Source organism: Nymphalis io, chromosome 22 (genome assembly GCF_905147045.1).
Source record: "Nymphalis io chromosome 22, ilAglIoxx1.1, whole genome shotgun sequence".
Taxonomy (NCBI): domain Eukaryota; kingdom Metazoa; phylum Arthropoda; class Insecta; order Lepidoptera; family Nymphalidae; genus Nymphalis; species Nymphalis io.
In genome coordinates, this window is record NC_065909.1 from 2,777,605 (window position 1) to 2,797,423 (window position 19,819).

Here is a 19,819-nt window from a genome sequence, read left to right on the forward strand (position 1 = left end):
TTCGTCTTCAAACATTGCGGTATAGACGACTTGAGGACTTGACGGAGGTTGTCAAATGCTGCCCATCCCAAGCGAATTCTTCGATCGGCTTCCTTCTCGAAGTTGTTCCTACCGACTTGTATTATCTGTCCTAGGTAGGTATATTCACTTACAACTTCGAGAGGTTTCCCCTCGACGTATATCGGTCCCGGCACGACATGCCTGTTGAACATGACCTTGGTCTTGTTCAAGTTTATACCGAGACCGACACACCGGGAAGACTCGCCTAGGCTACGCAGCATTTCGGTGAGTTGTTCCAGCGACTCTGCTATGATGACGATATCGTCGGCAAATCGAAGGTGTGAGATGTACTCGCCGTTTACATTGACTCCATACCTAGTCCAATCCAGCATCTTGAAAACGTCTTCCAACGCGTTGGTGAACAGTTTCGGGGATATTACATCCCCCTGTCTCACCCCTCTGCGCAGTTGGATCGCCTTCGTCTTACAGTCCTGGATGTGGACAGTCATTGTAGCGGCGTTGAACAGACATCTCAGTACCTCGATATATCTCCAATCGATATGACATCTCTGCAATGAGTCGAGCACTGCCCAGGTTTCAATGGAGTCAAAGGCTTTCTCGTAGTCCACAAATGCCATACACAGCGGCTGATTGTACTCTTCGGTCTTCTGCACAATCTGCCGAACAGTATGGATGTTGTCCACGGTGCTGTAGCCTGATCGAAAGCCGGCTTGCTCTGGGGGCTGGAACTCGTCAAGTCTGTTCAATTAAATATTACCTAATGTAAATATAAAAAATATGGATATAAAGATATTATGACACTGCGCGTCCATTAAAACTAAATAATGTTCGATTTTACAAATTGAATAATTGAAAAATAAATCCTCCATGTAATATGACTTAAAGTAGTCCAAATATTGGTATTATGTTTGTGTGCAATAAAACTTATAAATAAATAAATAAGATTACCCAATAATATTATTCAACTCTTTCATTCATTGTGTTGTAAATAAGCAAACAAAAGTATTTGTGGATACAATAAATTTAAGGATATGGCAACCCAAACACATAACGTCAAGTGTAGTAGTGCCTTAACATAAATCCTTAAAGCCATTTCATCGTTATTACGAAACCAACGCGTTTAAATACAATTACCTTCAAAATTAATTCAGAATTTACTGTTCGAAAAAAAAAAAATTTAATCTAACAACATTAATTTTTATAATAAGCGATGAAACTGCGATCTTGATTTTTTATATAAATATATATAAATAAAATAAAATAATATTAAAAACAAGAAAGTATTAAGTTTTTGATACAAAACCTCTTTTAAAATATGTTTGCGCGGTTTCCTTTTGCGGATTAATCATTACGTTTATAATAGTAATTTTTTTATAAGAATAAAAGCTTTATCAAGTATATTCCGTGGGTCCTATTATATTCCGCATAAATACAAAGTCACATACCGCACTCTCTTTTTATAATATTAAGTATATATGACAAAGAATACGTATTATTTATATGGTTTTTTTGTTGTTATTCCTTTATATGTTTTTTTTTTTATAATTGTAATTTTAATAAGTTTAATATATTTTATAACACTTTTCGCCATCGACATCTGCTTATCCTAAAACTTGACAAGAATTACCGAGATAGCCCAGTATTACCAAGATGGCCCAGATTACCGAGATGGCCCAGTGGTAAGAACGCATGCTATACGGTGAAGGAAAACATCGTAAGGAAACCTGCATGTGTCTAATTTCACTGAAATTCTGCCACATGAGTATTCCACCAACCCGCATTGGAGGAGCGTGGTGGATTAAGCTCCATACCTTCTCCTCGAATTAATCGGCTTGATAGGAGCTCATGTCATGACGACATTGTGTTTATAAGGAGCTTATTCGTACAGGAAAAAATTATTTCCAATTAGGTGTAATAGATAGTAAGGGATAACAACATGGTCAAAGAATAAAATCCCAGCAAAGATTGACGGTATGACTAAGATTCAAAATTTGAATTAAAGATAACTTTTCTATATAATGGGCTGTATGACACAGGCATATTTTTTAAGTTGGACTGTTAAATCCAGATCTTAGCGCGTTCAGCGTAAAGTCAAAAGTCAAATTATACTCTATTCAAAAGGGCTTTCACAAGCACTTTTGAATTTCTTCAATTTTAGGTTTAATATAAAGCTACCACTACACTTTTTACTTTACGTTACTTAAGAAAGTAACTGCTCAGCTTTGTATAATATAATCTACCGTTGTTCTCATCTATAATCACACTCATACAATCTAGCAATGTGGTACATTTACCAGTCTGCTGTCTGTATTTTATTTAAAGTATACATTTCAACACCTGAACTAATACAGCCGAGACAGTCGCCAAGCGTATCTTAGTGTTCCTTAAACAGCTTTTGGTTCGCTTCCAAATAAAATTGGGTAGATCTAAACTTATACGCATCATTCTGATTTTTGATGATTTTTTTATTTTATACTACATAGACTAAGCTACAATACAATACAGTTTTGCAATATAAACAAATATCATTGATATCCCATTCCGAACCTATACAGTTAAGTCTTAACCGAAAACCAACGGGAGAAATCTTAATAGTTACCCCTTTCATCAAATAATAATCATAATATCGATAATACAATCTAATTCAAAGCCACTATGAAAATCGAAAAGCACTAACTATAATTTTATACAGTAGCGCTTTACGCGCGACTTAACTCGTATCATCATTCAGAATTCCTAATTTCCATAGCTCATTCTTTCAACATTTATTCCCTTCATCACAGCCTAGTTTTTATGTGGCATAATTGAATAACTTCTTCGTCCGTTTCTCGATACTTCAGTTAAAACTATTGATTTGCGATTAAGTCCGTATCCTCCCTTTAAAATCAACAAAGTCAAATGGGATGGTGTTCTATCTTCCCACTGACAGGTGACGAAGGAAGCCATGAAGATCCGGTTTCATATATTTCATTTTCCGTCGAATAGGGTCTCAAATATATATTTTGCATTTACTTTATACATAATAGTAGTTATTCATATGCAATTTAAATTAAAAAAAGGAATTCAAATACTATGCAATTTAAAAAAAAGATTATCGATCAATTTCACAATAATTGGTGTTCTAAATTTTTTTTGCACCAAATAACATCACGCAACACACAATGAACTGTAATGATTTTGCCAATATCACATATCATTAATTATCCCTTTGTTGATATGCTATTGAAAATTAATAATAGAAATGTACCTTTGTTGTTAATGCAAAATATTATATGTACAATTTACGTACTTTAAAGGTAAGTAAGTAAATAACTAATTATTTTAAAAGTATAAAATTAATATTTGTATTTCGTGTGGGTTTTCGATACAGTTGATAATATCCTCACCAAACGATGAAAGCCATGGTGTCAATCTTCAACGGAAAATAGGCAACTGTGAGATATTATAGTGAGCAAGTGTGTATGTATAGATTTTTTTTACACTCATAATCCGATGGAACTTTAATCCGACACGACCGGAGAGTGTTCAGGAGCAGGACTCTAAATGTAGAGGCAGAGGAGTGCAAACACTGCTAAATTCCAAACATTGAACTGCAACTATGAATATGTCATCAGAATATTTATTGATGTGTGATGTCCTCTTGATTGATTTTTGTCAGTGGTCAATCTCAAGAGAGATGAGCAGGACATATTATAGTGCACAAGTGTGTGTACACTACATAAGTGTACAAGGTAAATTTCTAATCCCTCACTCTCATAATCCAATACGATAAGAGTTCAACCGAAGAACCAACGGTTTAGCAGAATCTTGGGCTGCTACTGAGAATTTTGAACAGAAAACCGTTTTTTTTCCTATTATGTGGTTTAAACTCAGGACCTCGGGATCTGCGGCCTTGTTTCTAGCCTCTACAACAACGAGGGCATTCTATTTAATGTATTATACATTTAATTCTATTTATATTAACATCTTCACTAAAACTAATGAACCCATAGAACTTTCACGTATAAATACGAATATAAGTATTTATCATATTATGTACATATATCTTGAGATATAGCTTATTATTTCAATGGCCATTCTATTAAGTGCTCATCTACAGTAAGAAAAATGACAGTCTAACGCTTGTCACGAGAACGCTGCCAAACTGTAACAGATGCACTAAAACTTTATAGCAGTTATTACTAAAGTTCAGCAAAGTAAACAAACAGCCTGTAAATGGGCTGAGGGTTAGCCCCTTCTGGAGGGGAAGGTTCCTAACTTATTTCACCATGCTGCTCCAAAGCGGTTTGGTAGATATGTAATACAATTTTGTTCGACACATGCAGGTTTTCTCACGAAAAAAATTAATTTATTTTACCGCTAAACTTTTATTACACTATTTATAACATAATATAAAACAAAGTTTTATATTATGACTTTATATTTAAAGACGATGGCGTGGTTGGTAGATACTTGCCTTTGGTTGTGGGTTCGATTTCCACCCAGGACAGACATTTGTGTGCATGAACATGTCTGTTTGTCCTTAGCCTGGGTGTAATTATCTATATAAGAATATATTTACAAAAGAAAAGTAGTTAATGTAGTATATCAGTTGTCTGGTTTCCATAGCACAAAGCTTTATACAAGCTTGGGATCAGATGGCCGTGTGTGTAAAATGTCCCAGGATATTATTATTATTATTAAAGTGCCCTGCCACCTGTCTGTCTGTTCGCGACAAACACAAAAACTACGGAACGGATTTTCTTACGGCTTTCACCAAAGAACGGAGTGATTCATAATGAAGGTTTAGGTGTATAATTAACTAAAGTTTTTGTGTAAATCGGTTGAAATATTGCAATTATTGTTGAAGATGTTGGAAAAATTTATGCTGAATCGGAGATTTATTTGCGTGCGTCGTATAAACGAATGGAGTTATATGTATTTGTATTATAATATAAACCTTTTATATACACCATTATTCTACCAGTGCGAAGACGGGTAGCTAATATAATATAATAATAGCACGCTTATCGCTATAGTTATTATTAATACCGAATTTATTATTATATATATACAACCTCCTTTCTTATCTTCATTGCCTAAAATCGAAAATATTGACAGAGCTCGGAGCAATGGCGTCGAAAACGATCAAACGAGGAAATTGATACATTGTATAGGGAATATGTTTATCTAGTAAAATTCCATATTTTCATGGAAATCACACGATTCAAATTCATGCGGCAACCGACTTGTGTGCAAGCAGCCTTAATCGTAAATCAATATAGTGTAATACGGGAAAATATAACAAACTTAAACGATTTATTTGAATGTATGATAAAGTATATTTTGATGATTTATAAAACGGTTTTATAAAACTAGAGTATCAAATTCTCATTGGTAACGATGCAACGATGTAAGCAATATTAACCATACCTTACATCGCCAATGCGTCACCAACCTTGGAAACGAAGATGTTATATATTTTGTGCCTTTCTTACACTGGCTTACTTACCCTTCATACTGGAACGCAACAATACCAAGTATTGCTGTTTAGCGGTAGAATATTTGATGAGTGGGTGGTACCTACCCAGACGAGGTTGCACAAAGCCCTACAACCTAGTTAAATATTATGATAAATCCTCTCGATTAGTCCACTTGATAGAACACGAAGATCTTAAATGTAGACCACGGGTCAAATCCGACAACTACCTCTGAATTATCATGTACTTGTATATATATGTCGGCGCAGGAGGGCCTTCTTTAATACTCATCATGCGATTTGTCGTAAAATATGCGGTGCGGTCGCGGCTGTCGTGTCGCCAGTCTCGTGCAAATTAAGATGGCCGTCCCACTCCACGGACTCGACGCTTCGCTAGAGTGACTTCCTATATCCGCTTCACTCTCAATTCTTGTCGTTGACATATCGATGATGTATCCATGCGCCATCGTTTATTTTCTCGTGCTTGATGGTTTTGAGCATCGTAATATATGTGGACACGTGGAATACTCACGATGTACCAACTCGCAGTAGATAAGGGTTACAAAATAATCTGGAATCCTTCTCAATAAAAGAAAACATTCGCATTTTAAAGCTGTTTGTAATATAATAATATTAATACTATACAATATAACATTATTTTAAGTGATAAATATTAAAAAAAACTGAGCAATGGCCAATCTTAACGAGTTAACTGAGCAAAATATATTATAGTGCTCCAGGGCACATAAAATATTTATTCCTACTATCATTGTCCGACAGCTTGCTTTATATGTTTTCCAAGGCATAAAGATGTTCCTGACAAACTACTGCTGCTGAGAATTTTTTGACATAAAACTGAGATAATAAGAGTGAGATCTGTAGCCTTATTTACTATCCAATAGACCAAATATATAGTTTTTATATACCTCACCTTTAAAGTATATAATCAGCGTTAACGCTAAGAAAATAGTGACGTATGTATTCAACAGGACGTATTGAAGAAAACCGTCATTTCGAAAGAACGGGCTAGCTCAGAGTGAATTTGTACACGTCTACTTTTTAAAGCTTAAAAAATGACGTCAATAAACTTCTATATTATATAGCTTAAGAGATTTATTATAACATTCACTTGTTTGAAACTTTTGAGATTTTAAAAAGCAAACGCTAACCACTAATGAGCCTGTAATAAGGCTCTGTTTATACTAGCTAAATGAACTTTATTATTGATTGATTTTATAATTGGATTTTCCGTTTTAGTAATGTAATACGTACAGTGACTAAATTCGGAATAAATCGGCTCGCGCTGGCTATCATATACATACATCATTCATACATACATCATCAACCCTTCGTCGTCCACTGCTGGATATAGGCCTCTTCAATGGCACGCCACTGAGCTCGATCCTCAGCTCTCAATATCCATCCGCTGCCACTTTGCGAATATCGTCCACCTAGCCGTCCTAGGCTACGTTCGCATTAGTAGCGTTAGAAATGTCATACCTTTTTTTATTATTTTTTCTTACTAATTAGGTCTTTGTTTGTTTATCCATTGATATTATTTGATATGAAAACTGTTAATTGTTTAAGATTGTCAAAATCAAATTTTATTTTTATAATGAATTGCTCCATATCGTTATTCAGTTATAGTTAACGTAACTTGTAATTTAAATTGCACTATCCGGTAGTCCGTAACATAATGGCTCTAGTATTAAAACATATATGCAATACGCTATATATGCAAATAACTGGTTCATTATAAGCATATTATGTTCTATATTGAGCAAAAAGAGCTGGGCTGGGCTAAGGCCCTCTGGGAGAGGAGAACATTTGGAACTTATTCCACCTAACTGTGATTACTCTCAAAATTTTGTGCCTCGCACAACCACTCTGTGGAACCAGATTTCGATGACATATAAATCTTCAAGAAAATAGCGTACTCATTCCTTAAAGGCCGTGGTAGTCACATTCGTCAGGTGAGCTGCTCGTTTTTGTATGGGGAACCTCTTACAAAAAAAATATCGATTTTACTCAACACATGCAGGTTTCAAAATCACTGAATCTTCTCGACTCACTATTCAGAAATAATTTGGCACTAAGTATGATTCGTATTGAGATAAAAAAAATACATCACGAACAAAAGTTATTATGGAACGCTGAAATTCTTCGCTAAGATCATCTTTACATCTCATTTGCATGAAACGAGTGGGGGGGAATGATGTCCCTTCCATTAGGGACTTTTCTATCTAAAAAGATAATACTTTACGAAACAAATGTAATGTACCATGATATAAAATGATTTTGAATTTTCGTTCTGGAAATTTCTATTTTTTTATCGTCGTTAATGTTATGTTAGATTTCCTTAACGAATTTATCTTTTTTTATTTAAATTTTGAATTGTTTTTTTTTTAATAATTCTTCGAAAGCGGACGAAGGAACCCATCTATAGAGAATAGTACTCTAAGAAGTATAAATCAATCCTTATCCAGTCAATGGGTGATGTTGTCTTCCTTGTAACTTTAATGACAATGGTTCACCTACCATTTAAATCACTCATTACAAAGTATTGCTGTTTGGTGGTAGTCTAACTACGAATAAGTGGCATGAACTCAGGATAAGCATTAACAGCAATAAACGTATTTAATGTAAAAAAAAATATTATAAATCATTTTGTATTATATAATTTAGTATATATTTACCATAGATTAAATATATTAAAAATAAAAAAATGGACCACCAACAGCTACTATCGTTTCTTAAATTAAATCTATTTCAAAACCATCGACTGCTCATTCTTAACTTCGTACTATCTTTAAATACAATAAAGTGCCCCTTGATAGCCCCGATAAAATTTCCAACGCCTATACTTACATCTCGAGCGCACTACACAAATGTTTGAGAAGCACTTCCACTATGTGTGTTGAACTTTTAGAACTATCCTTTATGATCGATAGTCCATTGTTATGACTAGATCTTTTCTAGAACTTTCTGAGAGAAATTTTCTATTTCAAATTTCATTACCGTAAAAGCCGTAACAACTTGGACTGTCAATTTGCGTGTACTTTCAGACAGTTAACACTTTCACTGCCGTCTCCCCGAATCCATAGTAAATTCTATGTATTTTACTCGTATGTTTCACGACTCAGATCCAATATGGTTGATAGAGTCAGGATATATGGCCTTATATACAGCTTTGTTATTTATATACAGTAACAGTCTATGAATGTCCCGCTGCTGGGCTCAGGCCTCTTCTCCCTTTTTGAGGAGAAGGTATGGAGCCTATTCCACTACGCTGCTCCAATGCGGGTTGGTGGAACACACATGTGGCAGAATTTCAGTGAAATTCGACACATGCAGGTTTCCTCACGATGTTTCCCTTCCACCGTATAGCACGAAATGAATTATAATCACAAATTAAGCACATGAAAATTCAGTGGTGCTTGCCCGGGTTTGAACTCGCGATCATCGGTTAATATTCACGCGTTCTTACCACTGGGCCATCTCGGCTATATGTATATTACTGATTTATATATAAGTGAAGATAAACGCGTAAAAACATATACATAAGATATTTATAAAACCGATTTTAAATTTAAAGGAAACATTATCAAACGGCACGGAACCGTAAAATTATTATTATTAATACATTTGCTTCGAAACAAAAATTTTATGCAGATAAATGAATATTTGTCATTTCTTTGTTAATTCGCTGTACAAAGTTTGCCTTACGATAACTGTAGCTGCATTTATATTTATACGAAAGGCAAACAAACCAGAAATTATTTAAATAAACAAACTGATACTTTCATTTTACTCATCTGTTGATATAGTCAAATAAACGATGGGCTTATACTAGGTGTGCTTTAGCTAGGGCTTTGTGCAAGCAGCGTCTGGGAAGATACCACCCACTCATCAGATATCCGACCGCTACTTATACTTATATTATATATTGTCGATGGGTGAGTAAGCCAGTGTAACTACAGGCACAAACACATAACATGGGATGTAGAATCTTAGTTCCCAAGGCTGGTGGTGCATTGTCGATGTAAGGGAAAGTTTGCAGCGCCAATGTTTATGGGCGGCGGTAACCAATTACCATAAGGTGGCGCATTTGCCATGCTGTATGCTTATTTATGTATATCTCTCTTCTTCTAGTTACATAAATACTACAAGGATAGCACACAGACGTTATATTTTTTTTATTATCTCTCTCTATACTGAATTGAATAATATATTATTATTAGCTTGTAAGTAATAAAATACGGTCAGAAAAAAAATGAGGTGATTTATTACATAGAAGTGAATCGATATACCAAACGGTTTAATGGTTCCACAGAGGCCCAGTCTTCGATATAGTCGCAGGTGTCTTCCATGTACTTCGCTCCTCCAAAATATATTCGCTATCGTTTCCAAATACAGTATAATTTGTTTTGCCAGCAGTACCAAATGTGCAATATTTTAACTCGATTGGTTAGGTCGAACTGGTTTCTTGGTGATGCAAAACGTATATACTAGTAATATATGTAATTAAATATGTATTTAGCAGTAGAATATCTGATGAGTACCTACTAAGACGGACTAGCACAAAGGGCTATCATAGGTAAAGTATAAAAACGGCAGACTGCCTGCCTGTCGCTAACCATCTCTCGTGGGTTAGTTCACCACCAGAACTTTGCTCTTCTCTCCTTCGGGCCTTAAAAAAATCTTAGGTTTGTATATTTTTGAAAAAACTTTTTTCAAAAGCTAAACCTGATAGAAGCTTATTTTTAATTATAAAAGATTAAATATCTATAAGAAACTATAAGGAAAGTCGAGATGGCCCAGTGGTAAGAACGCGTGAATCTTAACCGATGAACGTGGGTTCAAACCCGGGCGAGCACCTCTGAATTTACATGTGCTTAATTTCTGTTTATAATTCATCTCGTGCTTTTCGGTGAAGGAAAACATCGTGAGGAAACCTGCATGTGTCTAATTTCATCGAAATTCTGCCACATGTGTATTCTACCAACCCGCACTGGAGCAGCGTGGTGGAATAAGCTCCAAACCTTCTCCTCAAAAAAGGGAGAGGAGGCCTTAGCCCAGCAGTGGGACATTTACAGGCTGTTACTGTAAGAAACTATTATATAATGAAATATTTTAATCTAAAGCCATTTGTTACGTATGAGTTATGACGCAGTTTTAGAAATTAATATTATAAGATTAATTATCGAAATGAATGGCTAAGTTTTAATTATACTAGTTTGTTCTAGTTTAATTTAAAACTAAGGATCTTGTGTAAGTTTTTTTGCAAATTAAGCAAGCTTTAACTATTTTCAAGAATGTAACCAGTTTTTTCTCTGTAAAATAAGTATTCTGAAACGATATTTTTTTTTACTAAAACGTACCTCTTATAAAAGTATCTTCGAATAAATTATTATAATAATAATAAAGAATATATTATAATATGGTATTTATATTGTATGGTTTTGGGTTCGATTCCCACCCAGAACAGACATTTGTGTGCATAAACATGTCTGTTTGTTCTGAGTCTGGGTGTGTTTATCTATATAAGTATGTATTTACAAAATAAAAGTAATATATGTAGTATATCAGTTGTCTGGTTTCCATAGTACAAGCTCTGCTTAGTTTGGGATCAGATGGCCGTGTGTGAATAATGTCCCAGGGTTTTATTATTATTATGTAATGAGAAATTATTCTACATAAATTTATAAGATTTAATTTGAATTAATAAATTATAATAGATTTCAATTAAGGATGATTCCAATGACCTCAAATAGAGATTAAAAGTAATACGCTTAGTTAACTAGAGTAAAAAGTCTTATACTCCAGTTATTTACTCGGTGGCAGGGCTTTGTGCCCGTATTAGTAGGCACCCACTCAACATATGTATATTACATCGCCAAACACCAGTTTTGTTACGAGAGCCAGGGTTTCTACAGGCACGAGCGACGTTACGTCTTAGTTCCCAAGATTGGTGGCGCATTGGTGATGTAAGGAATAGTTAATATATATATCTTATGGTGCCAATGCCTATGGGCGGTGGTGATCATATACTATCAGATAGCCCATCTGCCCGTCAGTCTATATTTATAAATATAAAAAAAGTTATATAAAGTACTAACTTATTATATTAAATGAACAATTCTTGTATATTAATTTATTTCGTGTATCTTGAAAACGACTAACGATTGCTTAAAAATTTGTATTTAGATAAGGTTTTGCTTTTTAAGTTTATTTTTATTGTTATTAAGTTTGTCAAGAAAATACGCAATTTTAATAATAAAAACAATAACCAATTATTATAGCCGAGCCGAGATTACATCACAAAATATTCTAAATTTGAACGTAACAATTTTTCAATCGATATTCACAAGTAGGTTACCAACCCTTTTTTTTCTCTACTTCTTGATAATATTTTACGTACATTTTATTTACATTTTTAATAAAACATATCGTAAACATTATTATTCTCATTTCAAATAATAAAATATTGTACATCACAGATGGCGAGATGGCTCAGTGGCAAGAACGCGTGAGTTTTAACCGATGATCGTGGGTTCAAACCCGGGCAAGCACCATTGAACTTTCATGTCCTTATTTTGTGGTTATAATTCATCTCATGCTTGACGGTGAAGGAAAACATCGTGAGGAAACTGGATATGTCTAATTTCACTGAAATTCTGCCACATGTGTATTCCACCAACCCGCATTGGAGCAGCGTGGAATAAGCTCCAAAACCTTCTCCTCAAAACTGTTACTGTTATACATTAGCTTTATAAACTTCAACCGTCCTTCAACAACCACATCAAGATAAAAAAATGTATACTGACTGACTTGCAGTTTTTTATGATGCCATAAAACAGCGCCGCTTAAAGAAAATATAATTGGTCCCTCGAACCTAGCCAATATATAATTCAATAAATAAAGTGTTATAGAACTTTGTTGATTGTGTGTGACTGATTAAAATAGTCCGGACAGCTTCGTTGACGTAGTTGCTCGCTTATCCGGCCGCAAATCTCGAGATCTTAAGTCCCCGGTAAGGCTAAAAAAGTTATTGGTTTTTTTGTGACGAGAAATGCTTAGCAGCTGCCTAGTATAAGGAACTTTGCAGTGATTACACTCCCATGTTTAGGAGAGAACATAAAAGCGTTAGTCTTGCGCCAGATCTCTTTCCGAACCTGTCGGATACGTCACCTTATCGGATTATGACAGTAAGAAAATAGAAAGTGCATATGTGTGAACACATACTTATGACCTATAATTTTATGTCTTTCAAAGTTGGCTAGTCTCGCTTAGAAGAATGGTGCCTGAAATAGGTCAGTCGAGTCGACTTCAATATAAATTCAATAAAAATATTATACGGAACACCCGCTATGGAAGCTCTGATTCACAATTGGTTAGTTTAAATAAATTATTGTTTCAATTGGCTTGCAAAACTAATCCCATATTGACTTTCATACAAAAGTTACTATACAATTTTAACAACTTTGCGGTCGTCAATTTGCCGACCAATTACCCAGAACGGGGTCGATCCCGAAACCCGTGAAAGGACTACCCACCCGGGATTTGGAATGTCGAATCCGAAGGTCAAGTTCGAAGAAGCCAAATGGAATTTCAGAGAAATGTTTTATTGCCTTACAAGATTTATCTGGCCAGTATTATTTATGGCCCCTCATGAATTCCATCGGTATTTGTTTTTATTAATTGGTAATTGGAAGATCAGAGATAATTTGTCATGCTATATTAATTAATAGTCTGAACTGAACGTATATAAATTGCTTAATGACAGAATTGCAATGTTATAAAGGTATTTATAAATTCCATGTTTATTTTTACAGCATACATCATTATTTTCCATGGAAATATGGAATATATTGTAATACGATCAAATTATGTGACCACCGAACCAACAAGGGGAGTTAACAATATGGGTGTCGCCTAGACTTTGTATTTTAATTGTATTACAGTTTTAAATGACCATACCCAGTGGATAGGACATGTAAGTAACAGCCTGTAAATGTCCCACTGCTGGGCTAAGGCCTTCCTCTCCCTTTTTGAGGAGAAGGTTTGGAGCTTATTCCACCACGCTGCTCCAATGCGGGTTGGTGGAATATACATGTGGCATAGTTTCAATGAAATTAGACACATGCAGGTTACCTCACGATGTTTTTCTTCACCGAAAAGCACGAGATGAATTATAAATAGAAATTAAGCACATGAAAATTCAGAGGTTTGAAGTTCGTCATCGGTTAACATTCACGGGTTCTTACCACTGGGCCATCTCGACTTTTTGATAGGACTTGAAGACTTTGGGATAGGACATGACATGTATCTTAAATGAAAACTTCGGCTTCGAAGTGGACATTTGTTTCTATATTTTTAATTGTTTTACAATACAGTAACGATTTACATTGTATATCAATAAATAGTGTGATTTCAATTTTATTGGATGATTAATGTCAATTTTTTTTAATTATTTTAGTCAAATTTAAAATAGACCCTCCCGATTCCCATCCGACGCAAAGCTGCCCATAATGCAGGCCGCATTTCCGCACTGTATGATTAATTTGATTATTCTTAATTTGTATCTATAATTAATCATTCGCCTCGTGCTTAACGGTGAAAAAATATATAATAACATGACGAAACCCATATGTGTCGTGAGGAAATTCTGTCATTGGAATAGCGTGGTGGAGCTCTTATCCTTCTTCTCAAGTTGTTGCTACTTTTTTATTATACCAGTAGTTTTGGACACATTCTAAAACAGTGGTGGTTAAATACGTTATTCGTTTATGGATACTTAAACATGTTAGGGGAGGTCTGTAAATCGTGACTTGAATCGTGAGTTTAACGATTTACATAAAAAGCGTATTCAGGGCGAGTCGCTAATAATCAATTTACTTTTATTTAATATCAATCAATTTACTTTCTTTTAATATTTTACATTAAAATTTGTATTTTTGTAATATACAAGAATTTATATGATTGGTTACTTATATTATTTTTTCTTATTTGATTAAATTTAATAACTTACAAATATTTCTAAAAATCCTTCATACAAGATTAATTTCAATTGCACCGAAAATAGATTTTAAATCAAACAATTCAACATTGAAATTCGATAGATAAATAATCCGCGGTCAAGACGTGGGATTATTGAATCAATCGGATTAATATTGACAATGTTATTTTATAATTCGTTTCTTGTATTATTGAAATAATATCTTCAGATAAAACCTATTGTATTGGAGATTTAAAGGGAATCTTGAAGGTCGTGATTGAAAAAAAATTGCTTTCACTAATATTTCTGATGAAATGTAATGCTCCTTGACAGCCAACGCTCTGAGGAAAATTACTTGGTAGAAAAGAAAACATTTTCGTCGATTTAATCATTTACAGTATATATAAGAAAATAGTTCAGATATGTTTCTTAACTTTTAATAGCCGAGATGCAAACTCAAATGTAATGTAACTTAGATTGTAATGCCTGTAACTAAACATGCAGGCATACTAAAATAACAGCAAATAATTTAAGATAAGATTAGAATACGTGAGAATACTAAGGTTTTGTTTATAAAATAGAGTAGCGGATGGACAGGTTAATAATGGGTTACTTGGTAAGTGGTATGGTAAGTCGTCATTGGACATTGGCGCTTAAGAAATATTAACTATTCGCCACCAACCGTGAAAACTAAGATGTTATATCCCTTGTGCTTAGAGTTTCACTGGCTTACAATTCAAACCAGAACACAACATTTCTATGTATAATGCATATCCAAACGGTCTTGTACAAAGCCCTGCTATCAAGTACTTTATCTCTTCCTATCTTATCCTTAACTGGAAAAGTGGCCATAACCCACCAGTGTGACATTACGGATACTCTATTTACGTTATTATATTTTACAGTTATACAAGTACCACCTAATAAAATCAGTCAGTAAAAATGACAATAGCATATTTCTGACATAAATTGGGCACATTCCTGAATTTATACATCTGGTGATCCTCGCCAGATCCTCGATAACACTTCAGATATGTCGAAGTAATATTTTCGGGGCTCAGAAGCCATAAATTTTGTGTGAAATGATTTTACCAACATCCAGCTGGCTTATCTTGTATGTTCTAAAAATTATGTAACTCATTCCTAAGTAAATAAACCTTGGGTTTAAATTCGAGTGTATTTACAAGTATAGCTGTGTCTTCGATTTATATACTAAAAGTCGGATTCCGGTCACCCGCTGCTTCGTCTATTGTCTTTATCGTTCATATTTCCTGATTATTCGTTCTTAAGAATAATAACTGTTACTGCAACGTTTTGCAAGTCTTTACAACGCAATATATTAAAAACTTGCTTACTATTTTATATAAAACTCTATTTTATATTAACCCAGGATTAAAATATCTTTTCAGATAATTATAATTGAAAGTTAAAGGGTTTTTATATTGATAAATTCTCCTTGAGCCTTGAACGGTTTCCTTCCTTCGAATTCAAACAGTACCGACTACTGTTTGAATTCGAAAGGAAACTGTTTTTAAGCAAACAATCCTATCACACGGAAAAAGCCGCTGAAACTCATCACAAATAAATCGTTAAGCGCCGAGGCTAATCTTATTTATAATCCTAAATTGATCGTACAAAAATAAGAGTTGATAAATTGAACAATAATATATAAACATATACTACAGAACGAAGCAACAAAATTATGGAATTATATCTATTAAGATTAAGAAAAAAAAACGTGCATTTCTCATGTGTTCTCATTTTTTCAGTTCAATTTCGTGGGCAAGCTGCTGGGCCCCAAGGGGAATTCACTGAAAAGGCTGCAAGAAGACACAATGTGCAAAATGGCGGTTTTAGGACGAGGTTCTATGAAAGACCGTCAGAAGGTATGTTAATAAATCACTCACACTACATTCTAATTTGCAAGTACATTTTGAGTATATAGAGGGATTGCCAAGTATCTGGGTAAAGACATAGTGATATCGTAGGTGTTCCCAGATTATACCTAGTATCTAATAAGTGATTGTTTACAGGAAGAAGAGCTTCGTGTATCCGGTGATCCTAAATTCGCACATCTCTCCGATGAACTACACGTGGAAATCAGTGCGTTCGCAACACCAGCTGAGGCGCACGCACGTATTGCATACGCACTTGCTGAATTGAGGAGGTTCTTAGTGCCGGTAGGTATTGTTTGATAATGGTAACAATTAAGAATAATCCCTTAGTATTAGGTAGGTGTTCTTACACTTAGGGTATGTACGCACTATGCGGATAGCCGGAATGCGGTCAACCATCCGGTTAGCCACAGGACGCGGTTGCAACTGCGGATAACCGGGCGGCGGCTAGCCGTAACCGCAACCGGAAAGTGCGGATAGGATAACGTCGCGGTTTCATCGAACCATTTCGAAGATGGACGCTGAAGAAGTCGCAGCTATTTATTATATTTACTTGCTCTATATAAAGAAAAAGAAACAAAGAAAAAGGTACTGGGTTCATCCTTATTTGCAAACTCGAGATGAGACTAAGCATTTTGAAATATTTTTCGGAGAGCTCAAAAAGTATGAAGACAAGTTTTTTCGATACACTAGAATGAGTCTAAAATCATTTGAAGAACTTTTAAGCATTCTGAGAACCTGTATAACAAAGCAAGATACACAGTTTCGGAATAGCATTAAGCCGGAATTAAAGTTAACGATAGTGCTAAGGTAAGTGAAATAAAATAATTTATATTTAATTTGTTATTTATTTATTCATCAAAAGAAAGGCTATTGTCAAACATTTAAATCATCCTCAGTATCATTAATAGAATTAAAAAGTTCAATATAAGACGAGTGTTCACTGTTCTGAGACTGGTGACTGTGAGTTGATAATGGCGATTGTACCTCAAAATTTTGAGAAGGTGGTCGTCCAACGTCCAATGATTGCATAAGCTCAGTGTGAGGATTATTTCTTGAATAATGTACCGTTTGATATCCACGATAGGTATTATTAGCCCTTGAAAAACTCCATGACGCGTTTGAATAATCACAGAACTGCTGTGCATCCTTTATTACTTTTAAAATATCTAACTTTGTCTGCATTTGCATGTGCTCAGGTATTTTCTTAAATTCCTTTACCAATGACAAGAAAAAAAGGCGATCGTCATCATCATCCATATTCTTTCTTTCTAAATTTTTACTCAACACTCCAACTAACTGTGCACCGACTTCATTATCATCGTTGTTTTTCTTACGTCTTTTTGGCGGCAATGAAGACATTGACGGAACATTGACTTCTGTCTGTATACCCGTGTTTTCATCGTCATTTCCTGTAGCATTACCATCTGTGCGGTTAACCGTTACTGTATCTTTTATAAATAAAAGATTATCATAGAATACATATGGGACCTTCTTTTTTGCTGCAGACCCACTCTTGCTTTCTTTTGCTTTATGGGCCTTTACAAAAGCGTCGCGAATGTTTCTCCACCTTTTTTGAAGATCCAGACCTGTAATAAAACATTTTTTTTCAGATATTTGGCAACAGGATGCTCATTCGCCGAATTGCATTATGTATTTAGAGTTGGAGTGAGCACTGTCGCCGAAATAGTTCGAGAAGTATGTGCTGGTATATGGATTTGTTTGAAAGCGATGTGCCTACCAGAACCGACAAAAGAAAAGTGGCTTCAAATTGAAAATGGTTTTTCGAAGAGAGCTTATTTTCCCCACTGTATCGGTGCTTGCGATGGTAAACATATTAGAGTTGTAGCACCTAACAATAGTGGATCAATGTGTTTCAACTACAAGGGCTTTTTTTCCCTAGTTTTAATGGCAATTTGTGACAGCAGCTTCAAGTTCGTATTGATTGACGTTGGAGCCTACGGTAGATTCGGTGACTCGGCTGTATTTCAAAATTCTAACTTTTATAAAAAGATACAACAGAATCGCATGAACACTCCTGAACCAGCGCCAATTTCAGAATCCAACAGCACTGCTTTTCCCTATGTCTTTGTAGGAGATGAAGCTTTTGCCTTAAGTGCAACTATGATGCGCCCATATCCAAGACGTGATTTAAATGTGACCAGAAGAACGTTTAACTATAGACTTTGTGTGGCTAGACGTTACATTGAATGTACTTTTGGGATACTTGCGAATAAGTGGCGCATTTTCCATAGACCCATTAATGTTAACATCGAATTAATTAATGATATTATTAAGTCGGCGTGCATTTTACACAACTTCGTTAGAGATAGAGATGGGTATTCTTTTGAAGACTCGCTAAATAATCCACTGACTGAAACAATTGCACGAGATAGTGTACACAGAAACAATACAACTGCATTGAGATATCGAGAATTATTTGCTGATTATTTCATGAAGGAAGGGAGGGTAAGCTGGCAGGATAATTACATTTAAACAAGCTCATATGCTTAAAACATGAACATGAAACATCATTGTTAATATAATATATGTTTAAATAAATAAATAAATAAGTGGTAGGTACATACCGAGTTGTTTTTTTTTATCCTGTGGTAAATCAGTTCCATAGATTTCCACCAATACTTCCCAAGCTTTTTGCCGTAAGTTTCTCTCAGAGTATTCCGTAGATTTTGTATTCCATATTGCCGGCCTATTCTGTATTTCAATTATAAACTTTTCTGTATCGAAATTCATTGCGTCCATTTTTAGCGCGTCAGTAGGTAGGTACACACGTGCGTCGTCATTGGCGGGCGGTCGACCGTAAACTACTAACCGCGTAGTGGGTATAGCAACCGTCCGGATGACCGTCAGTCGGGCCGCAGTGCTGCGAGCGGCAGCCGCATGACAGTCCGTATAAATACTAATTTTTCATACATTTTTTTGACATAAGTCTAATAGCTTACTCCGAGTCCTTTTTTTTCGCTAGAAAAACGCGTTTACGCGTTTCCCCCACTTGAAGTGGGGGGGTATGTGGGACTCGCCGGCGCCGAGTATGCGCCGGAATACCCACTAAAAACCAACGGTACCCACACCGCCTTTTCGAGGGGCGTCACGGGATCGCTTGCGCATACTACCGACGTGGACCGTGGAATAGGAGAGCCTCTGTTTTTGTGACAGAGACCCTCAAGCCCAGCATCCCAATCCGGTCCATCGTGAGCGATACTCCGACCTCGGCCAGGCGGGCCGCCTCCTGAAAGGTCTGCCCCGTCGCCGTGATGAGGGTGTCATCCGCGTAGCACAACACCCTCATTCCGGGAAGGATGGGGGCCCTAAGGAACCAATCGAATCCGACTTCCACAGGATTGGGCCGAGTACCGACCCCTGTGGAACGCCGTAGCCTACCCAACGCCGGACAAGTCGCCCATCGCCCCCCTCCCAGAGGACCAC

The 19,819-nt window shown here is 35.5% G+C and overlaps 1 protein-coding gene across 4 annotated transcripts in view; it reads left to right on the forward strand.

Moving 5' to 3' along the window:
* The window catches only part of LOC126777091 (KH domain-containing, RNA-binding, signal transduction-associated protein 2-like), a 236,632-nt gene that overhangs the window by 185,679 nt on the left and 31,134 nt on the right, over nt 1–19,819 (forward strand). For all 4 annotated transcript variants that reach the window (XM_050499977.1, XM_050499976.1, XM_050499978.1 and 1 more), the window contains exons 4-5: nt 16,247–16,363; nt 16,511–16,657. In XM_050499977.1, coding sequence (XP_050355934.1) covers nt 16,247–16,363; nt 16,511–16,657 — 264 coding nt within the window. The remainder of the gene's footprint in view (nt 1–16,246; nt 16,364–16,510; nt 16,658–19,819) is intronic.